This window comes from Camelina sativa, chromosome 13 (assembly GCF_030686135.1).
Source record: "Camelina sativa cultivar CO46 ecotype springtype chromosome 13, ASM3068613v1".
In the NCBI taxonomy this organism is placed as follows: Eukaryota; Viridiplantae; Streptophyta; class Magnoliopsida; order Brassicales; family Brassicaceae; genus Camelina; species Camelina sativa.
The window spans coordinates 12,618,083-12,641,908 of NC_141892.1; the positions used below are offsets into that span (position 1 = coordinate 12,618,083).

The 23,826-nt window shown below is 34.1% G+C and overlaps 4 protein-coding genes and 1 pseudogene across 7 annotated transcripts; 4 read left to right on the forward strand and 1 right to left on the reverse strand.

Annotated features, from left to right (window-relative positions):
- Positions 1-59: 59 nt before the first annotated feature.
- Positions 60-1,320, forward strand: LOC147929456 (uncharacterized). Its single transcript, XM_087480625.1, has 5 exons — positions 60-107; positions 222-489; positions 563-659; positions 779-860; positions 1,159-1,320. The coding sequence occupies exons 1-5, from the start codon at positions 60-62 to the stop codon at positions 1,318-1,320; spliced, it is 657 nt and encodes a 218-aa protein (XP_087336751.1).
- Positions 1,321-2,062: 742 nt separating this feature from the next.
- LOC147929457 (uncharacterized) lies at positions 2,063-8,214 on the forward strand (annotated as a pseudogene).
- Positions 8,215-13,059: 4,845 nt separating this feature from the next.
- LOC104736674 (uncharacterized) lies at positions 13,060-13,537 on the forward strand. Its single transcript, XM_010456698.3, has one exon. The coding sequence runs from the start codon at positions 13,150-13,152 to the stop codon at positions 13,396-13,398; it is 249 nt and encodes an 82-aa protein (XP_010455000.1). The 5' UTR covers positions 13,060-13,149; the 3' UTR covers positions 13,399-13,537.
- An 84-nt stretch (positions 13,538-13,621) lies between these two features.
- LOC104736675 (DEAD-box ATP-dependent RNA helicase 3, chloroplastic) lies at positions 13,622-17,606 on the reverse strand. Of its 2 annotated transcripts, none has more exons than XM_010456699.3 (10): positions 17,028-17,606; positions 16,642-16,778; positions 16,129-16,543; positions 15,930-16,028; positions 15,609-15,833; positions 15,149-15,526; positions 14,827-14,970; positions 14,645-14,740; positions 14,247-14,530; positions 13,622-14,169 (listed from the first exon to the last, which is right to left on the reverse strand). In XM_010456699.3, the coding sequence occupies exons 1-10, from the start codon at positions 17,412-17,414 to the stop codon at positions 14,091-14,093; spliced, it is 2,244 nt and encodes a 747-aa protein (XP_010455001.1). In that variant the 5' UTR covers positions 17,415-17,606; the 3' UTR covers positions 13,622-14,090. The 2 variants fall into 2 exon arrangements, with proteins under 2 accessions (XP_010455001.1, XP_087337945.1); XM_087481819.1 differs by having other exon boundaries at positions 17,054-17,510.
- A 2,521-nt stretch (positions 17,607-20,127) lies between these two features.
- On the forward strand, positions 20,128-23,371 carry LOC104736676 (uncharacterized). 3 transcript variants are annotated; one of them, XM_010456701.3, is made up of 8 exons: positions 20,128-20,539; positions 20,672-20,718; positions 20,814-20,971; positions 21,080-21,153; positions 21,372-21,521; positions 21,803-22,088; positions 22,201-22,434; positions 22,515-23,371. In XM_010456701.3, exons 3-8 carry the CDS (start codon positions 20,816-20,818, stop codon positions 22,881-22,883), a joined length of 1,269 nt encoding a protein of 422 aa, XP_010455003.1. In that variant the 5' UTR covers positions 20,128-20,539; positions 20,672-20,718; positions 20,814-20,815; the 3' UTR covers positions 22,884-23,371. The 3 variants fall into 3 exon arrangements, with proteins under 3 accessions (XP_010455003.1, XP_087337947.1, XP_087337946.1); XM_087481821.1 differs by lacking the exon at positions 20,128-20,539 and having other exon boundaries at positions 20,635-20,718; XM_087481820.1 differs by lacking the exons at positions 20,128-20,539; positions 20,672-20,718 and having other exon boundaries at positions 21,798-22,088.
- The last annotated feature ends 455 nt before the right edge of the window (positions 23,372-23,826 follow it).

Here is a 23,826-nt window from a genome sequence, read left to right on the forward strand (position 1 = left end):
GATTAACCCCTTCAAGACTACTTGGAAGATACAAGATTTTGCATTCTTGGAGGCAGTATATGTCTTACGCAAAGGAGTCCTTGGAGATTATACTCGCCGATGTAGATGTGAGTCTGTTACGGAATAGAAATCGTAGTACTTTTTATTGGATAAAACAATAATAAAAACTGTTATCCTTTACCTACAAGAACTAATGATATTTGTTTGAATTTATTTTCTAGGTAAATCTTATACATGCAACTATAAAAAGCACCGAAGTTAACAAGTTTTCTGACATGATAGAACCTCGAGAGTGGAGAATCATCAAAAAATTTGAACTTATGAAATGCATGGGAGAGTACAGGACAACCAATCATGCATTCAAGATGTCCATAACAAACAACACAATCATTACCCGTTCTCCCGCACTATCAGATGATTGGTATTTGGATTTGAAAATCTTTGAAAGCATAACTCAGTCCGAAATGCTTAATGAAAACATCTTAATCGGTATGTATTGTTTATTAAGTTTTTCTCACACAACAAAAAAAATTCAGTCATTCAATTTTTTTTCCCGTCGTAGATGTTTTTGGACAGGTCGTTGACATTGGTCCTATGATAACTCAGTACGTAAATGGAAAATTATCCAAGAGACTTCAATTTGTTTTGAGAGACATAAGGTGATAAAAACTATTGATATATATTTATATACAAACATATTTTTAAAAGGAAATAGAAAGACGTATACAATCATTCTGAAACAGGGCTACCCTAACTTACGAAACATTTTGTTTTACAGGGACAACCACTTGCCGTGTACTTTATGGGGGAGTTATGCGGATACCATGTGGGTTGCATGTCAACAAGCTGGTAACGAATTGGTAACTTGCTTGCTATGTTTTGCGAAAATCCACACGTTTAATGGTAATGAAATCATTCAACATGTGAATCTTTTACTTGACTACTATAGAATTGATTAATATAATTTGGTTGATTTACATAGGTGTCAAAACAATAACTAATGCATTTGAGAAGTCCTTGTTATTCATAGATCCTAATTATCCTGATGTGGTATCGGTCAAAAACAGGTATGTTATCCAAAAATATATCAATGCACTTGACATAGTATAGATGTATCAAGTACACAGTCGACCACATCTTTAATTTTTTGTACTGCAGGCTGCTGATGATGGTTTGAATATCGCCAAAAGTCTGCCTAAGCCAGTAAACTTATCGAAGAAAGTCTTTTTTGGTGAAATTGGCCAAGTGATTAAAAACGAAGCAAATGAAGAAGAGATGATGAATTTAAAGCTTAACGACGCAAAGAGATGTTTACGTTAAAGCATTTGTTTCAAAGTTTTTTTTTTTTCCTTTCAATTTCCTTACAAAATAATTGCAATATTTATTGCCATTTCAGAACAATTACAATAAGACATGATTATTCCGATATAGTATTCATGTGTCATTTGTTTTGTTACTTTTATAAATTATAAATTTACACTTGCAACTTTCTGCAGTTGGCTTACTCAATCTTTGTAAATCACTAATTGGAGTCAAATTAGATTCAAAACGCATTACACAAATAAAAGTTACCGAATATAGTCTTTGGGTTATGTCAATGAAAGATTAAATTAACTAAGGAAGAAAATATAGCAAAAACTTTTTAGTTAATTATTATCACTATCAATAATTATTAGACCACGGGTAATATGTAGATACTAAAAAAAGAATGAGTAGGATAACAAATTCTAATGTTATTATTGTTACGTAAATCACGTTCACAAAAACAAATCAATCATATGAGATCAAATCTACGAGTATATCATACGACATAAATAAATTGATAGTGACAAATTATGTGATATACTTGCCAAGTTAATAAATAAAATCTATACTATTAAGGATTCAAAATCATATTTTTGCATACAACAAGTAACTAAATTTCTGGACAAACAAAAAACTATAGGAGACAAGTTCATTGTCAAAACCAGTTACGTATGTTTCGTTAAAACATTTCATCTTATAATTACTTTCACTACTACATGAATCATCATTTTCCAATACTCCTTTTGTCGTCTACAGTATGACGAAAATAAAAACAGACGTAATTGAGGGAAGCCACCGGGAGGAAGAATCCAGTATACCAAAGCGGACAAGATCTGTACCTGCTCAAGGAAATCGAAATCCAAATATCCACCCAAGTCCGGTGAAACTAAACTCTGTTTTCAGGAGAGTCTTTGATGGCCTTAACAATGGATCTATCGTTAATAAGATCGAGTTTAGAAGAAACATTTCAACGTCACCCATAAATGGTGAGTTTGATTTAAGATTGTTTGGTTACTGTTTTCATTACCCAATCATCTTATCTACAATAACATATTAACTTCAATCCATTTTTGCATTGGTAGGATCCAATACAAATTCAGGATTGACTAACGACGGTGCTTTGCGAGATGTAACTAATTTTCCTACGAATGATGGATTCAAAGTTCTAAGAAATCGTCCTTTGCCCATAAAGAAAAAGACTACAATTTCTGCTAATGACAATATACCATCTTCAATCACAACACAAGGTACAACTTTTGAAATTAAATTTATTAAAATTTCCAGGTTACATACGAACGTACTTTAAATGGCGGGGGTGATTGATACGCTTATGGGGATGCAGACAACAGGTATAAAGACCAAGATACCCCACCATGAAAACATAAACACATTTCAACCCCTCAAGCGCTATTTACTCCCGCATCTGTCAATTGTAAAAAAGGTTCGTTTTTGTTCTCCCGTAAGATTAAGTATAGTATAGGTTCACTCAAGTACTCATTTATCCATTTTTAAAAAAACTTAAGCAAGTCTACTGAATATGTTTTCATGTATTCAAATAACACAGGGAGTATTGATATTAGACCACGAACATCATTAAGGTTTATAAAGGCTCTGGCAAGGCGGAAAAAAACATCTAAGGTACGCGGTGGAGATAGCATACTAGCCGCAATCGCTGAATATAATGCAGAAGTCGAGAAAAACAATGGGACATATTCCAATACAAAACTTACCGCAGGTATAATACTGAAAATCAATATTTGTATTAACTGTAGTATAATCTAAAACAATACTAACTATGTATATGTTCGCACATATAGACGGTATCATGGATAGAGAAGAACAAGTATACAATTGTTCCAGTGAAGATGAGTCTGATCATGAAAATTATTTTAGTGCGGACGAGGTGTCTACCATTCCTGACGACGTGAGTAAAGGATTTCAAATCATCAGGATACTGGAAGATAGTTTGACCAAAGCATTCCCTGATAAAAAAGAAACTACAAAAAAAAACAAGTAAGAAGCTTTTTTTAATAATTAAATTTTTTTAATCAGGGAATGCCTACTAATATGGTTAATTTTTAAACAAATACAGAATATTTAGATCATGGTGATCCAGACTACTCATGTTCATATTGTGGAGCTATAATGTGGTATGATAAGCGCATTAATCGTCATAGGAAAGAACGTCGCCCAACATTTTCTCAGTGTTGTTTGCAGGGTTCCGTGAAATTGCCATTCATAAAAAATCAACCAGAATTATTGTATGCGTTGTTGACCAATGACGATGAGTTGAGTAAACATTTTAGAGAAAATATTAGAGCTTATAACATGATATTTTCCTTCACATCTCTTGGAGGGACCTGTGAAAATTCTGTCGCTAAAGGTCGGGGCCCAAATATGTTTGCGATTCAAGGGGAAAATTATCATCTCATGGGAAGTCTTCGACCTGAAGACGGTGATTTGCCAAAATTTTCTCAGCTATATATTGTCGACACAGAGAACAAGATCGAGAACAGAGCTGGGATTCTAAGGTTAGTATCAACTACAACTGCTTTGGTAAATTTAAATGTTATTAAATATTTATTTAAAACAAAATTGTTTTCATTACTAATATACATTTACCTGTAAGATAACTATAAATCTTACTTGATAAAATGATGCCATTTGTATCAGCAAAGGAAAAAATGCGCACAAGTTCAAAAAGAAGGGGAATTTGAGGCAAGACGTAATAGTAGCAATCATCAAGTTGCTTAACGAGGTAAATCCATATGTAGAGACTTTCCGATCAGCTAGAGATAGGATGAATATGTCTCCGGAAGAGAGCTTCCACATGTGAATAGTGAGTGATCGTGTTAAAGATGGGCGAAAATATGATGTCCCAACAGCTTCGGAGGTGGCTGCATTGATACCGGGCGATTTTGCAGTTGACATGCCTAGCCGTGACATTGTAGTTGAAGAAAAATCAGGATCACTACAAAGGATAAGTGAAATCCATCCATCCTATCTTGCTCTACAATATCCGCTGTTGTTTCCTAAGGGTGAAGATGGGTTCAGGCCTGGGATCTTGAAGGGTTCCAAAAAGATTCAAAAAAAGAAGAAACCTGGGAAAGTGAAGGAGAATGAGTGTATAAGTTTACGTCAGTGGTTTGCATTTCGTATACAAGAGAGGAAAAATGAGTCCCAGAATCTTCTACGATCAAAGAGACTTTTCCAACAGTTCTTGGTGGATGCATTCACAACGGTGGAAGTTAACAGACTTGGTTATTTCAAACTAAATCAGTCAAAGATTAGAGCTGATAATTATGATGCTGTTAAGAATACATATGATTCAGGTAAGACTGATTTGAATGACCAAGGAACGAAGTTCTACTTACCAGCAACGTTTGTGGGTGGCCCGAGATATATGCGAAATATGTACTTGGATGCAATGGCTATATGTCAAAAGTTTGGATTTCCTGATCTGTTTGTCACTTTTACATGCAATCCAAAATGGCCAGAGCTTCTTCGGTATTGTAGTGCACGCACCCTCAATCCTGACGATAGACTAGATATTATAAGCAGAGTGTTTAAGATAAAACTAAATTCACTTAAGGACGACTTCACCAAAAAACACATCCTCGGCAAGACAGTATGTTGTAAGTTTATTTCTCTAGCTTTTAATACCAATCATCAAGTACAATACTGATTATTGAATCATATTACAATGCAGCTATGTATACTATCGAATTTCAGAAAAGAGGTCTACCACATGCTCATATATTATTGTGGATGCATCCAGATGCTAAACTACCAAAACCGGAGGATATAAACAAAATTATTTCAGCTGAACTCCCTGACAGAAATAAGGAGCCTGAACTCTACGACATTGTGAAAGAGACGATGATACATGGACCATGTGGGGCAGTAAACCCAAACTCTCCATGTATGGAGGAAGGGAAATGCTCGAAATTTTATCCAAAGAAACACGTTGAGCTTACTACTGTCAACAAATAAGGTTTCCCCGTGTATAGAAGACGTAGAAGTAAGAACTTTGTCGAGAAGAATGGCTTCAAGTGTGACAACCGTTATGTTATACCATATAACAAAACATTGTTGCTACGGTACAGAGCTCACATTAATGTAGAGTGGTGCAATCAAACAGGGTCTATAAAATACTTATTCAAGTACATAACCAAAGGTCAGGACAGGGTTGCTGTTGTTGTGGAACCTTCAGAGAAGTCTAATGAAACAGTGTAGAAGTCTTTTGAAACAGTGAAGAAGAAGAAAAATAGTACCAACACATCTACAGCTACCAAAACAAAGAATGTCATCAAACCAAAGAATGACATTCAAGACTTCTTCGATTGCAGGTTTGTACAGATTAAATCTCTATAACGTGCATTTATAGAGATTGTAAACTTTATCATTTATCTGAAATTTTAAATTTTGTGTAGGTATGTATCTGCTTGTGAAGCTGGTTGGAGGCTTTTGAAAAATCCAATACATGATAGATCCATTTCTGTGATGAGATTATCATTTCATCTGGAGGGGAAACAGCTTATATATTTTAAAGGGGACGAAGAAGCCTCCTATGTTTTGCATAGGTCAGAGTTACAGGCTTCTATATTTTTGGCTTGGTTTGAGTTAAACAGAGTTAATGAATTAGCATGAGGGTTATCGTATGTCCAGATTCGAGAGTATTTCACCTGGGATGGGAAGGAAAGAGAATTTAATTTACGCAAACGGCCTGGCTCAGCTATAGGTAGGATAAATTATGTCCCAATTAGCTGCGAAGACGGCTACTACCTACGAGTGCTTCTTAATGTGCAACTAGGTCCACAGAATTTTGAAGATCTAAAAACGGTGAAGGGTGTTGTTTATTCTACATACAAAGAGGCATGTTATGCTGTAGGTTTGCCAGACAACGATCAAGAGTATATAGACGATATAGTGAGAACAAGTTTCTAGGCTTCTGGAAATTTTGTTCGTCGCATGTTTGTTGTTATGCTGCAGTCGTTCAGTTTGTCGCAGCCAGAGTTAGTTTGGCAAAAGTGTTGGGAACTACTTTCAGATGATTTTCAAAAGCAAAGAAGAGATTACTTCAACAGACCAGGTATAAATTTGCTTTCTATTAATTCTTAACTAATAGATTTAATTTCTGGGCAAAGCAAACATGTTTTTGAAACTAATAATTTATAAAATGTACTATATCGAAATTAATAATACATTTTTGTTTTGGCTGTAGAGTTAGTGCTAAGTGATGAAGATAAGCAGAGACTCGCTTTGCAGGATATTGATACGATTTTGAGAAGCAATGGTACATCTCTTACGGCGTTTACAACTATGCCTCAGTTGCCTGAAGAATTGATGGATGACACCAATGTCCAGATTTTTGATGAAAAGAATTATGATCGGGAAGATCAAAAAAGAAAACATGATGCTTGGTTGTTGCAAATGACTGAGGAGCAAAAGAACATATATTCTGAAATTATGCATGTTGTTGATAATGACATCGGAGGTGTATTCTTTGTATATGGTTTTGGAGGAACTGGGAAAACCTTTGTATATAATACACTGTCTGCTGCACTTAGACTAAGAGGGTCCATAGTACTCAACGTCGCCTCAAGTGGAATAGCATCTTTACTGTTAGCAGGAGGCAAAACAGCTCACTCTAGGTTTGGTATCCCATTAAACCCTCATGAGTTTAGCGTATGTAATATTAAAGCTGGAATAGATCATGCAAATTTAGTGGAGGAAGCATCTTTAATTATCTGGGATGAAATTCCAATGATGAGTAAGCATTGCTTTGAGTCATTGGATAGATGTTTGAGTGATATTATTAAGTATGGAGGGAACAAACCTTTTGGTGGTAAAGTTGTTGTATTTGGAGGTGATTTCAGACAGGTTTTGCCTGTCATACAGGGTGGCAGACGTGCAGAGATATGTATGGCGGCGTTATATGCATCTTATATTTGGGATAGCTGTAGAGTTTTAAAGCTGACAAAAAATATGCGTCTAAACGCTCCTGATTTGAGTCCTTCTGCGGCTAGAGATATCAAAGAATTTTCTGACTGGATTCTGGCTGTTGGTGATGGGAAAATTTCAGAGCCTAATGATGGAGAAGTTATGATTGATATTCCGGATGAGTTTCTAATAACTGAAGCTGATGATCCTATTGAAGCAATAAGCAGAGAAGTTTATGGAGATCCAACAAAATTAAAGGAGGAAAAAGATCCGAAGTTCTTCCAAAAGAGAGCTATTTTATGTCCAACCAATGAAGATGTGTGCATAATCAATGAATATATGCTTGACCAACTAGATGGTTAGTAAGGTTTTCACTTCTTATCGTTTTGTTAATCTTATTGGTAATCTCAAATTCACTAATCACATTTATATGAATGTAGGTGAAGAACAAATTTACCTAAGTTTAGATTCTATAGATCCATATGACACTCGCTCAGCCACCAATCATGTGATGACTCCTGAATTCTTAAACAGTATGAAGGTTTCTGGAATTCCAAATCATAGAATCAGGTTGAAAGTAGGATGTCCAGTTATGCTTCTTCGAAACATTGATGCAAAGGGTGGCTTAATGAATGGTACTAGGTTACAGATTACTCAAATGGCAGAGTTTGTTCTAGAAGCTATTATTATAACGGGTGATAGAGTTGGAGATAAAGTCTTGATTCCACGGATACTGCTAACACCGTCAGATACCAAGCTTCCTTTTAAGATGAGGAGAAGACAACTCTCTTAGATGTTGCTTTAGCCAAGACCATAAACAAAAGTCAGGAACAGTCTCTTCAAAACGTTGGTCTATATTTACCCAGACCATGTTTCTCTCACGGTCAGCTGTATGTTGCTCTCTCTAGAGTAACTTCTAAGAAAGGATTAAAGATCCTTATTGTTGACAATGATGGGAAACCGTAGAAGAAGACAATGAATGTAGTGTTCAAAGAAGTTTTCAAAAACCTTTAGATTTCAGCGGAGAAAGGGTAATGGATCATGGGTACTAGGTTTTTTACATAATCGATGCAATTATATAAAATCGTTGAGTGTGTTTCAGATTTATGTTTAATCATGTTTCCTACATTTTGTTACGGGGGCTGATTATGAGAAAACCGATAAGGATAAAGCTGATTATGTTGGAAAGATAGAAGTTTTGAAATGGGTTACATGTAAGGAGTATTATGGTGTGAAGGTTGAAGCAAGTGTAGGCAGAAAGTTGAAAGGGAATGTGACAAGAACATAGATGTCAGATGGTTGCAGCCAACAATCCATTTTTTCATCTATTGATCTGATTACTTTGGAGACTTATTTCTGTTTCAAAATTATAGTTTTCAATAAATTCCAAATGCGTAAGTAAGCATTGGGACAGAGTTTTCAATTAGGTGGGAAATTTGTTATCTCATAAGCTATTGAATAATAATACAAAAGTTCTATTCCGTTCAAGTAAGTCTGAAATATCTATAGATATGAAGATAAAGTAAAAAATTACTAACCGATTGACATAGATAATAGAGTTCTCATCTAAGCACGTCTATGATGAACCCCCATACTCCACCAACTTTAGAATGTACCTGCATATCACAGACTTTGTTAGAATAAGCTTTACTAAACAAAAAACCTAACATAACAAAACTAGCAAATAATAGATTTCATCATAGAGCTTACTGGAATTACAAACTCATCAACGATTTTCCAGTAACTTTTCCATAAACAAACATAAACATTAATTGGGCTATGTTTGTGATTCAGACCAAGTATTTACCTATACACATATGCAAAATTGGCAATTACAAATATGAAGAGCTTAGTATCAAATGGTGGTTGAGCTCTGTTTGTGATTCAGACAGAGGATTTACCTTTACACATATGCAAAATTTGCAATTAAAAATATGAAGAGCTTATACAAAAAATGCAATGTATCGGATGCTGGCTGACCTCTGTTTGTCATTCAAACCAAGGATTTACCTATACACCTATGCAAAATTTGCAATTAAAAATATGAAGAGCTTAGACAAATAAAATCTTTAATGAATATCGTAACACAATCTTATCTGTAAATATCTTCTTCTTCGCCAGTGTCGGTTATAATTGGATCTATAGAACAAATAAATGAAGTCAGACAATGTATTTTAAAAGGGATTGGTAAACAAAATGTGTAAGAACAATCAGATACGGGATCTAATCTATTAACAAATTGTAGCGGAAATTATACTATTTACAATTGTATTGGATCAAATAACTACAGTTTTTTTCTGGGCAAACATGAAAAGAAATTTCTGGATATCGAAAATAATTGTCAACAAATGAAACAAAGTTTATGAAAATAAATAGTATGAACATGAAAGTATCCACATATAAACATAGAATTTTACCCAAACTCTTCGATAAATTAATGAAAACTGAATTAGAAAATTTGAATCTTACCATATAATGATACAAATTAAATGTTTGTTGTTCACATACAAATCTCTGCTTACCTAATCGATATTGGTTACGATATTTGCTTAAACTAGGAAAGGGGTCTGATGCTAAACACGATGGATATAAAGATTTGGGTACGAAAAGAGCAATACCTATCAGTCGGTGTTTTTCTGTAAAAAATTATACATGTTCATCTTCTCTATTAATTACGTGACTTCCCACAGGTGGATCGTGGGCCATTAAATTCAAAATCGAGGCCCAATTGTGCATTGTACGTCAGTTTTTATGTGAAATAACCAAAAAAGAGGTAATGTAAATTATGGGCCTAAAGTTTATTAAAACTGATCCATAAAATCTCATCATAATGGGATTTGGTAAAGAAAACTAAACCCAAGAATCTATGCATCAATGCAAGAAGGCAAATATGCAATATGCAACAATTACGAAGAAACTACAAACAGAAACAGTACTACCACAAAATGATATTACAACTATGCAATACAAAAAACTTGCAACAAACACACAAAATGAATGTCAAATTAACAACAACATAACAATTTTCTTTACAAATAAAAAAAAACTTATGAAAACATCCCCGCACGTACGTGCGGGTCCAGATCTAGTTTGAGGTATTTGTGCGACAAGCCTGTAAAAACTTTTCTTTCGTAATAATTCCTCAAAAGTTATAGTTACAACAAGCCTACAACTACAAATCAACAATTAATTAACTTGTTAGACATATATTGTGTATTATATATATAATCTTAGGGGTGTATTCAATCTTGTATACTTGTATAAATGAGAAAAGAAAATTATTTACCCAATTCAACCTACTTTAATGATTAAAACATCTCAATAGTCGAGATCTCATACATTTCATTTTTTCTTTTATTTGGTGAATCATATATTACACTAGATGAAGACCTGATGTGCGAGTTTAAAGTTTTATAAACTAAATTAAATTTAACAAAAATATATTAAAATTTGTTGTATGTTATTTATAAATTTTATAATATACTGATTTATATTCACTTACAAATCTAATATGTATGTTATTATTTAAAGTGTATATTTTTTACACCTGAAAATACTCTATGTTACAAATAATTCTTTATCACCTTGTTGGCTCAAAAAAACATTTTGAATAAAAAATATATTACATAATATACTAATCAATGATATATCATCACAATAATATATGAACGCCATGAAAAAAACCTCGACTCCACCCTCATCCCTTATAGAGAGAACCTTGCGTCCAACCTCCTCCACCATGGAGAGAACCTTGGCTCTGCCTTCCTCCCTTGAGGAGATAACCTTGCGTCCAACTTCCTCCACCTTCCTCTCTTAAGTAAATAACCTTGTGTCCAACATTCTCCACCACAGATAGAATCTCGGCTCTGCCATCTTCCTTTGTGGAGATAAAATGTTCACGTCTTTTTACTATCTCAAAATGGCTTGCCACGACAACCAATGAAAGTAAAAACCTTTTTCTAACGTCACAAAATCTTTTGATAGTAACTAATGTTAAATTTCCCAATGAATTCGTGGAAGTGTCTTTGACACACCATGATGTAGCATGTGTCTCTGTAACGCCTCAACCGCCACTTTGCTTAGTGAGCTCATGTCCATTCTCAGTTTGTGGGCCCATCTTCCTAAGTGGGCTCTACATCTATTCCCCGCTTTCAGACCCACCCATATTCAATGGTCGGTTTTTTACGTCTAGGAGGCTTAAAAAACTTGTTTACCGACCTTACAAATCAACAAATGATATTTTCCTGTGTTTTGTCTTCACTCACACAGTTCCGACAATCACTTCCAGGAAGATCACCTATCATGAAGTTCACTCAAGACCCTTGACCGAAAAATAAGTGCATTTTGGTGACGTATGTGGCCAAATAAATTCTTTTAAACCTTTTCGCAAACCAGGGTGTCAGAGTCTTTGAGCTCATATGGATCTATCAACAATGGTTTATGTTTTTTCCATCTATCTATCTATGTTTGTTGTACGCTTGTGTTTGATTAGCTTATTTTATATATTCATTAGGTTGATTATACTCGTTATTTCCCTTTGAGATTAACTGAATAATGTTAACAATTATGTTTGCAAAAAAAGAAAGGTTTATGACCAACCAATCAAGGTTAACAAAATTAGAAGAAAATTAATTTGGCTTAATTAAAGAAACAATAGAAAATTATAAGCATGGTAATATATGAATCCCAAATAAAAAAATGAAAATATAAATTAAATAAAAAAATATAAAAATACTACAATAAATTTTAAAATACAGTATTATGAAAAGAAAATGCATATATTAATATTTTTTTGGGTCAACATATTAATCTTACATATTCCAAACTGAAAAAAAGAGAAAGTATGAGAAAATTTTGGTTTAAAACAATAAAAATTACTTTCCCATTAAAAAAAAAATCCCATACAAAGCTGTAAAAAAAATTGTATTACTTTTGATAAATTCTGTTATTTTTGATAATTATCTTTTTACATTATTAATTTGTTTTAAAACAAAATATTTTATTTTTTTGGTAATCAAATTCTTCCTATTATATATTAACTTTTACATATGTCAAAATCTCAAATTGATAACTTGATACATGTCAAAATCTTGTTAATGGCTAACTTTCAAAACCCAACTTTATAAAATAAAATATAAATAAAATAAAAAAAATATATAGAAAAATACTACAATAAATTTTAAAATACAGTATTAGGAAAAGAAAATGCATATATAAATATTTTTTTTGGGTCAACATATTAATCTTACCTATTCCAAACTGAAAAAAGAGAAAGTATGAGAAAATTTTGGTTTAAAACAATAAAAATTACTTTCCCATTAAAAAAATAATCCCATACAAAGCTGTAAAAAAAATTGTATTGCTTTTGATAAATTCTATAATTTTTGATAATTATCTTTTTACATTATTAATTTGTTTTAAAACACAATATTTTATTTTTGTGGTAATCAAATTCTTCCTATTAAATATTAACTTTTACACATGTCAAAATCTCATATTGATAACTTGACACATGTCAAAATCTTGTTAATGACTAACTTTCAAAACCCAACATTATATAATAAGATATTTTCTAGTCACTAGATAACATAAGGAAAAAAAAAGAATAAAACAGCAGGAATAGAATTTCAACGATAATTATCAGATTCTAATTAAGCCAAATCAAACAGAAAATAAATAACACAAAAATCTATTTCAGTCAAAACAACAAAAGTTAGCATATGGTTTTTTTGGTCAAAGAAAAAAAATAGCAAATGTACTATATATAGTAGACAAAAAGAATGAATATAAATACCCCACTCCTCCCGAGAGCTAAACGCACACAGCAATCTCGTATCCATCAAATAAACAATAAACATCATCCATACATAGAACAAAAAGAAACTTTTACGTAAGAGAAAAATGGCAGGAACTGTGGGTAAGATGATGATGGTGATGGCTTTGGTAATGATGGCATGTTGTCTACAAGCATGCAATGGGATGAAGGTTGATGAAACCATGCCAGCGGCAGCGATGGCTTCAAAACTCGAGTGCTTCAAAACATGTTCCATAAGTTGTGGCAAACAAAACAAACCATGTTACCAAGATTGTTTGACGAAATGTGGTGTACCTCAATTTCCTTCTAAACCATCATCCCCTTCAACCGCTTAATCTATTCCCCATTTTTTTTCGTAACTTTCGGTTTATACGAAACTGTGTGTCTTTCGATTTACCGGAAGTTCTATCTTATACTTCGATGTTTGTAATGATAAAAAATAAAAATTAATATAATACATTTAAACTTTGATTATATGTGATATTTGTGTTACAAGCCTATTTAAGTTTCTTTCGTATTTAGATCAACAGTAAAAAAACAGAAATGGATTGGCTATTATTTGGTTAATGAAGACGACAACGATTCTATTATGATGACACATGTGATAACGATTCACATATAACCACAGAAACGTACAAAAAGAAAATAAAAATAGTAGTTTAAATGGATTGAGTGACTGACTAATAAACACTTAAATCATACAAAACTCAGAAACATAGGAGACTGATCATTAAGACTATTTTTTATAAATAACCTAACATAAAAGATCCATCAGCTTTCCATTGTTTCTCAAGCAATCTCTGAAAATGCTAATTTGAGGAAAACCTTCTCCTTCACTTTTGCTTTTTGCTTCTCTCTTTTTATTTTCTGCTCTACCTTGTCCGAAGCATATATCCTCCTCCATGATTGCTTCTCTACCGTCTGAAAGAAACGGTTGAAAGCAAACACGAAAAGATTCGCATTAAGAACACCAAAAAGGACAAGGATCCATCTCTCTCAAGAGCAGAAACCATTTGCTAAGATAACTCTAAAACCCTCTCTTGTCAGGACAATCTGTTGCCCTGTGCCCTGACTTCCCACAAATGAAGCAAGACCCTCCAAAACTTCTGTTTACAGATATCAATCAATCAGTTGAATCGGGAAAGTGTGAAGACTTTTAACACATACATGTTTTTAAACTCACCTCTCTCGGGAAGGAGCTCTGCCGCTTGATGAACTTCTGCCACTGATCAACCAATCATCAGAACTTCCTCTGGAACTACTGCCACCACGGGACCAGCTGCTTCCTCCGCCACCACTCCTTCTACTTCCTCTGTCATCATCACCTCCCCAACTATCACGGCCTCTTGATGATCCTCCTCTACCGCCTCTTGACCCTCTAGAACCTCCTCCTCTAGGCATCCTGTCTCTGCTAGAGAACCGTCCATAGTTATCACTAGATGGTCCATCATCTTGCAGTGGAGGCAACTACAATCGAAACCCAAGATATGGAGTGTTAGTCAACGAGGGTCTTGTTTATGAGTATGGTTGTATCTAAAGAGTGAAAAAACAGCACAAAATAAGAGAAGGCCGGATCAATACCTTTGTTATTAGGGATAAGCTGTTTCCTTCTGGCACTTCTTTCTCTAGGAGCCCTTTTGCGATTTCCTCTGGTAGATCAAAAACAGCTCCTTGGACCTGATTTATAGCAGAATCAGAAAATTTCAAAAGAGGATAGTTTTTTAATATACTGCTAGTATAACGACCATTTCAAATTTACTGACCCTCTCATCTGCGATCAAGAAGATCTTCCCAACTTCATCTGCAGCTGATCTGTAAACATCAGAAAGAAAACCAGTGACAGACCTCGCAGAGAAGAAACCTCTAGAGTTCGCTGGATCTCGTATCAACTGCAAAGTCACCCATCCCTGCAGTACAAAAATGAATTTCAATTCATGATTATTAAGCCAAACTAAAGGACTTCAACCATTCAAGTGACAATGAAGAGTTGTTATATAGTGGATGTTGAAGCTTATAGGACTCCAAAAGGACCCTAAGAAAGTCATTTGTTTTTTTTGAATCTTAAAGCATGATTAAGAATTAAACCTTCTCATGACTGAGGAGAGATCTCGACGAAGGCGGCTGAGAGAAACCACTAAGGTGAGCTAGAGCTGCGGCTAAAGCATCTGTTCCTTTTTCCTCAAATAGTTTTTGCGCAGTTGCTGAGAAAAACTTTATAGAGTCAGGGTGAACACCATTTAGAGTGGCCACCACTTGGTCTGCTGAAGATTCCAACAAGTCTCCAACAGTTGGTGGGCTAATAAATTCAAAATGGCAGCCTACGTCACGCTCCAGAGACCTCACTGTTCTCTTTTGGCTGCTGGTGTGCATGAGAATGGCAGATCCTTCTTTCCCTGCACGGCCAGTACGACCAGAACGGTGCACAAAAGTCTCTGGGTCATTAGGAAGTTCATAGTGGATAACCTGTAAAAGAAAATGTCAGAACAAACAGACAGAGATACCATATCAGAGGATAAACTATGTACAGAAACTTCTTAAAACTTACCAGATCAACATTTGGGATGTCAAGTCCACGAGATGCGACATCAGTGGCAACTAGAACTGTGAATTTTCCTTGGCGAAAACCATTGAGTGTTCTCTCTCTTTGATGCTGGGATATATCTCCATGAAGTGCTTCGGAAGCTATACTGTTTGACAATGCTAGAGAGACCTCGTCTGCATCTCTTTTTGTTTGGGTAAATACAATGGTCTTGCCACCCTTCGCATAAACCTTCAGATTAAGAAAACAGAAATAATCAATGAGCTAAAGACACCAACCAATCATCAACCATGTTTAGAAACCAGTAAACTATCAGCTAAGCCATACTGTTATAAGGTCGCTTAGAATAGTGCGTTTTGATGTAGATGTGGTTGCAATTGCATAAAGTTTAATCCCCTCCGCGAGCTTCTCATCTTTGTCTCCAACCTACCAATCCAATAAAACAAACAAGAAGATAGTATTAAGCATCTGAGTCTACCTAAGAAAATGAGAAGTAACGAAGAGACAGGCTAGGGAAAGCTTTTACCAGATCAATATTCAAGGGGTTGTCAAGGTACTTCCTTGCCAACTTCTTGACCCAAGTAGGCATAGTTGCTGAGAAAAGCATGCTTTGTCGCTTCGATGGAAGATTCTCAAGAATCGATTCCACAGCCTCCTCGAACCCAACAGCAAGCATCTGATCAGCTTCATCAAGTACCAAATACTCAACTTCTCCCAACTTGAGGCTCCTTCCTTCAATCAAATCAATGATCCTTCCAGGAGTTCCAACAACAACATCAACACCACGAGTCAGAGCACTCTGCTGAATGGTGTAAGAAACCCCACCATAAACACAAACAGTGCTCAAATAAGGTGCAGACTCCTTAATCTCCTTCTCCACTTGCTTCGCCAGTTCACGAGTCGGTGCAAGGACAAGGAACTTAGGAAGATGACCAGACCTCCTACTCAATTACAACAAAAAAAACTAAACCTTTAGCAAAATCCAATGGAAAGGTCAATGAAAACAAAATGGTATACCCAAAGTAAAATAAACAAAGACCTGAAAGCAGTGTAGTCTCCAGCTTGCTCAGTAAGTCGTTTAATGATAGGGATACCAAAAGCTAGAGTCTTCCCAGTTCCTGTCTTTGCACGAGCTATAATGTCACGTCCTTCCAGAGCAGGTACCAACACAGCTCTCTTCATAAACATATACCAAAAAACATCATGTCAATAGAGACTCAAACATATCTAAACATCATACTTCTTAATCAAAACACATATTACCTACAAAGGAACCATCTTTTTCAGAATTTTGAAATTGGAAATGAGAAATAATGGAAACCTAAGCTACCTTATCCACAAAGGAACCATTTTTTCCAAGAATTCAGAAATTGGAAATTGAAACCTAAGGTAAACTTATCCAAAAAGAGAAGGAGAGAACAAAACCTGAATGGGGAAGAGGTGAGTGATACCACGCTTCTCAAGAGACTCTTCAAGACGCTGAGGCAAACTAAGTTTAGAGATAGCGAGTTCTTCACCATCATCGGCTTCAACGTTGTTGTCACCGTCAAGGTCGAATTCGTCGTCATGGTCAGAAAGACCAAGACTTTTGAAAGCTTCTTCACTGAGAACAGAGTTAGGAGTAGCGACAGCAGAAGGAACAAGAAGAGAAGAGGAGTGGATAAGACGAGTTCTACGAACAAGAGATAAGGGAGTGAAGAAAGGCTTATCCAGAGACAAAGATAAGCAATTAGACCTCTTTTTGGAATTGGGTTTTGAGATTTCAAGGTGAGGAACTTGGTAAAGCGATGGAACTCCTACCGTCGACGCCATTTTTTTTTTTGGAGATAGTAGCTCGACGGAGAGGAGAGGAGAAGGAGATAAGGTGAGTTGTGTTTGAGGTTTTTGAAAGGCTTTGTAACCTTCCACGCTTTTGCTTCTCTCTGCGCTTTGCCCTATCTTTATTTATTTCTACCACTCAAGTTGGTGTTAAAATATCCGACTTAATGGGCTTTTATTTGGGCTGGTTTTATGTATTTAGGTCCATTATGGCTTTTATATACAGTATATGGCCTTGTTTGGATATAGATATATTCTTTCTGTTTTTGTCCACAATTTTTGGATATTACTTAGTAAGTTATTAGGTTTGATCTCATCCTAGTTTTGTTTTCCAACATCTCTTGCTTTTAAATAATGTTTACATGGTCGTTAAGCAATGTATATACTTAACAACCTTTTTACCGAAAAAAAGAAGAAGAAGTTACTTACCAAACAAACAATAACAATCAAAATACAAGAAAATCTGAATTACACATTATTTTTTTTGTCTATAAGTTTTGTTTACTATTAGTTTTCTTCTTCAAATTCATTGTCATGCAATATTATTTTTTATTTTCTTTTATCATCTATACAATGAACCTTTAAAATATGTTTTGGAATGCTTTCGTAGATGATTTTAATATAATAGTTTGTGTTAGCATGAACTTCCAAAAAACTATATTTTCACCGACTTGATAAAACTGAATCAAATTTCAGTAATTATTGTATTTCATTTCTCTATTAGATGAATCCACCACCGTAAATATTAATGTGAAAATTTGGAACGGTATAAGACATTTGCATCACAACCATATGTTTTATCATACAAATATCATCACCTACGAACATGATAATACCTATGTACGGAGACATTTCTTTTTGGTTATAATGAATCAACATAATGAATGAAAAAATTAATTGACTAAAAATCTTTGCGCAAGAACAATAATCTTGAACACTTTACCTACATCTTCATGGATTGTGAATTTGTGATATGATAAGGAAGACTCTTTATGAACTTTGCAAACTACACTTCCCATCAAAAAGTTGAGTTTTTGCTAAATGATAATGATTGCAAACTAACTGCTGAAAGTTCCCACCATGGATTATGTCAATGATTTACCAAATTAAAAGAAAAAAAGGTATTTTGCTACTACTAAAACTCGAATCTGAGATCTCATACACTCTAACCAAGATAAATACCACTAGATTACTACTTTATTAGAATGAACACATTTTCAAAAAAATAAGGCTGAAAGTTGTATATTACCAAAAAAAAAAAAAATACAGAGTCTCAAGCAGATGCTTATGGTTTGCCCTTAGGTCTGCACTGACCATCAAAAATAGTGTTTCAACCGATCATCATATGCATAATCCGCATTTGTTTGATATTGTGTCGCCTAATAAAATGAACACATATATTTACTCTATCATTAACGTGCAAATGAATTTTAGACAAAAAAAAAGTGCAAAGTAAAATCAACAATACTCAAGCAGTAAATCTTTCTATATATTAAATAAACTATCTCACTAAATCTTAAAAATTCAAATAAACATTGGGTTAATAAAAAATATTAATTTACAACATTTTAAATGATTGTATATAAAACCATTATCAAATTTACCTAGTAAATTGTTTGAAACATAATATTCTATAAATTTTAACTTGGCAACACTTTTATATATATCATGTTTATTATCAAGTTTATCGACATTTAATAATATATATATATATATATATTGCATTTTATCATATTAAAAACGTATTACTCTGATTGTTTCGTAGACATATATATATACCTAGTAGAGTCAATAATACACCCCAAAAAATCCAATATTATTGTTTTCTCATTCATTTGATAAAACAAAATGGTAAAATTCAACATATTTATTTATTTATTTATTGCTAAGGCAGACCACAAAAGCTAATGTAAAATTTATTATCCTCTGCCGACAAAATATATAACATAGTTTATAATGTTACTTAATAATTTATCAACAACATTTTTGATAATCATTGAATTGGGTTGAGACTTGTGAGATGTTTAGATTAGAATAATTCTTGGGTTCATCTCTAGGGGTGAACCCTTCTTATTCACTCTCTCCTATTAATTAAGGAATCAAATTATGTATATCAATTAATTTTAAAATTATTAATTCTAAACATTATACTATAGTTTTAAATTATAAAATATAAACCGTAATCACTCTTTTTATAAATTCAAATTAAAATATAATTTTCTTTAATTGTAAAATCTAAACCCTAACCACTATTTTATAAACCCAAACCGACATATAATTTTGCTTAATTTTAAAATCTAAACACTAAACACTATTTTGTAAACCCAAACCGACATATAATTTCGTTTAATTGTAAAATCTAAACCCTAAACTCTAATACTCTTTTGTAAACCCAAACCGACATGTAATTTCATTTAATTGTAAAATCTAAACCCTAAACTCTAACCACTTTTTTCTAAACTCGAACCGACATATAATTTTGTTTAATTGTAAAAACTAAACCCTAACCACTTTTTTGTAAACTCAAACCGACATATGATTTTTTTTAATTGTAAAATCTAAACTATAATTATTATTTTATAAACCTTAACCAATATAATTTCCTTAATAAAAAAATTACAAAATTAGTTTCTTTGTTTTGTCTTTTTATTTTAATTTTGATTTATTTTATAAATATGATATGATATGACAGTTTGATTGTTTGATTAGGAGTGGGTGAATAAGAGTGATTAACCCAAAAAATTTTCTTTACATTATTCCAAAAAAACAAATAAAAATATATGAAAATAATATAGGGGTTTGAAGTTCACAGGCTGGATTGGATGGACGTTGAATCGATTCCACCTCTTTTGCTCATCTAAAAAATTATCTTTCAATCAAAACTATAATTAAAAAAAAAATCATTTCTTTTATTCTGCATTTTGCTTCTTCTGTTTTCGACTTGTGCTCTGCTGTGAATTCCACCAAATCCCATAATAAAGTTTTCTCCTTTCTCTTTAGGGAAGAAGAAAGCTTTATCAAAACCCTTCATCCACAAAATCCTCTTCTTTGAGAAAGGGTTCTGTTTTTTTTGTTGCTTCGTTACTACGGTTACATTGTTCTCTTTCAGTTTCAAAAAGGTACGATCTTTCCTTAATTGCGATTGGATCGTGTCCCCAAATCCTGGGTTTTTGATCAATCCTCTTTACTCGCCGGTCGTAACGAAAGTTTCAAACTTTAGTGAATCGTCAAGTTGGGTTTTCGTGTTTTAGGGTTCTTGGTTCGATTTTGCACAGATCCGTCTTAGCTCTTTGTAGAGGTTTGTGATTGTACCCAAATATCTTTTTTTTTTTTTTTTTTTTTTTTTTTGTATTTGATTTGATTGTAGTTTTGAAGGAGTTTGTTGTTTTGCAGAAATGGCGGATTTGATACCGTTTTATCTGAACATTGTGGCGTTTCTATGTACTGTTGGAGCCATTGCTTTGGCGATATTTCATATCTACAGGCATCTTTTGAATTACACGGAACCAACTTATCAGAGATATATCGTACGAATCATCTTTATGGTCCCGGTTAGTATAGTATCATCATCTATAAGCTGAACTGTGTCTACTACTCCTTGACATGCTGAATTCTGTTTTCCCTAATATGTTCTTGGATGTTTTGCTTCTCATTGCCAGGTTTATGCCTTCATGTCATTCTTGTCTCTTGTGCTACCTAAAAGCTCGATATATTTTGATTCCATACGAGAAGTGTGAGTATCCTAATTGAAGTTGTAGATGTGTTTTCTCTAACAACAAAAATAATTTCTGTGTGATCCTTAAAACATGAGTGTAGATTATGTCAGCTGTGATTTCTTCTTCTTTTAGAGTGCCTCAATAGTTCTTAGAGTTGCTCCTTAAAGTTTTCTGTTTTTGTTTAAAGTCAAATGGCCTAATGGCATATGTCTATAATGACCTTTTTGTGTTTCAGATATGAAGCATGGGTTATTTACAATTTCCTATCGCTGTGTTTGGCATGGGTTGGAGGCCCAGGATCAGTAGTGCTTAGTTTAAGTGGTCGCTCTCTAAAGCCATCGTGGTCTCTCATGACATGTTGCTTTCCACCTTTAACTTTGGACGGGTAAGTTTGAATCCAAACTCTTTGTACATATCAACAAAGGCTGTGTTTACATAGTCTTTCCCGGTATTTTCTAACATTTCTGCAGTACTGTATTCTGTGCAAGTAACACAACATGTGCAAATTTTTAGATTCTGTGTCTCACGTTAATAATCTTTATGTGTGCTTGTCATTAGAGACGATCATATGGTTGCACACAGTTTATGATGATTTTGTCTTGTGTATTTAGAAGTCCTCTTAGTAGCTGACATCTATTGAACACATGCATGATCTTCTCAATGCAGGCGTTTTATTCGACGATGCAAGCAAGGTTGTCTGCAGTTTGTTATTCTAAAGCCTATCTTAGTTGCTGTCACACTTGTGCTTTATGCGAAAGGGAAGTACAAGGATGGGAATTTCAACCCTGATCAAGCATATCTCTATCTTACCATCATCTATACCATATCCTACACAGTGGCTTTGTACGCACTTGTGCTGTTTTATATGGCATGTAGAGATCTACTTCAGCCATTCAATCCAGTCCCAAAATTTGTGATCATAAAGTCTGTGGTCTTTCTAACCTATTGGCAGGTAAAATGTGCTTACTAACTCAGAGTTTTGACATTCACTCTTACCTTTTACTATCCTTCACACATTGTTACTTTTTTTCTGATTGTGTTCTATGACCCTCTTCTTTGCACAGGGTGTTCTAGTTTTTCTTGCTGCAAAATCTGGATTCATAAAGACTGCAGAGGAGGCTGCTCATTTTCAGAATTTTATAATATGTGTCGAGATGCTTATTGCTGCAGCATGCCATTTCTATGCTTTTCCATACAAGGAGTATGCCGGTGCCAATGTTGGTGGATCTGGCAGTTTTTCAGGGAGCCTATCACATGCTGTAAAACTAAATGACTTTTACCATGACACTGTTCACCAGGTAACTGGTTTCTTTGAAAATCATCCATATTTCAAATCATATTTGTTTCATATTGGTGTCCTGATCATTTTTTATTACAGTTTGCTCCTACATATCATGATTATGTGCTCTATAACCATCAAGATGGTGGTGATGAAGGGACAAAGAAGTACCGGTCGAGAACTTTTGTTCCAACTGGCCAAGAGATGGATGCAATGAGAAAGAACAAACCTGTGTATGCAAACAAGATTGATGGTGTTTCTGTGTCAAGTAGTCTATCTTCAGAGGCAAGCTCACCAAAAAGCTCTAGCGTAACTTCTGATCCTGCTCGTTCTGATGCTGCGAAATCTTCCTTGCTTGTGGATGCCCCTGATTCTCTTGATACAATGTATGATATGTCCCTCATTGACATCGATCTATCTAGTTTCCCGAGCAATGTCCCCTCTGCAAGTGAAAGTGGGCCTAGATAAGGGCAGACAAGAAAGATGTAGAAAGAAACCATTAACAAGGTACAAAACATGCTCCTAATAGTTGGATTCAGATGAATATGTCTCAGGTGTGTTCTTAGTTGAAAGATGTTGTTAGTAGGAGACTTGGAAGATAAATGAAAAAGCTTCTAAAGCCCGTTTGCCTTCATAGCTTTACAAGTCTTCTACTAGCAGTTTCTATTGCAGCCTGTTTTTCGTTCCTGCCTACTTTGTAGATACAATAGGGTTTGATATGGATATAAAAATTGTCAGTTGATTACTTCTCAAGCTTGTGAATCGCTCGTAGTGGATTAGGAACATTCTTTTTTTTTATACATGTAACATGATGAGTTTCGGAAACAAAGCCCTTCAAACTCATAAAAGGCTAAGGCTAAGGGTCAAATGGTGATCCTGTTTGCCCATTATTATATTTGTTTTATTTTTCCTATGGAAGTAATAGAGTTGCAAGTAATAAGATTGTGATATGAAAAGTAAACTTTGTTCAAATGTAAGCATTTCTTGTTCTAATAGGTAATAGTGTTAGGTTTTGACCAAAGCAAGCAAAGTCAAAAATGCATAGGACTATAGGAGTTGGCTTATCCTTCTCTTTAATGCCAATGTCACATCTTCATTCTTCACACACCTACCACACTTTACTAAGTTATGTCCACCAAGCAAAAACTATTTATTTAGGTCTCTCATATTCTTCTGTGACCACAAATGGGACCAAATAAATATATAAAAGAAATAAGGCCGGCACTACAAGATTTGTATAGAAGTAGTGATTGCAACAATACTCTTTTTAAGTTTTATAATAAGATTATAACTTTTTAAAATTAAAATATACTAACATTCACTTTAAATTCTTTGAACTAATTTGTCTTGGATGATACGTAAATTTCACGTTTATTTCTGCATCGAAAATGTCTTATATGATTCAATGCAT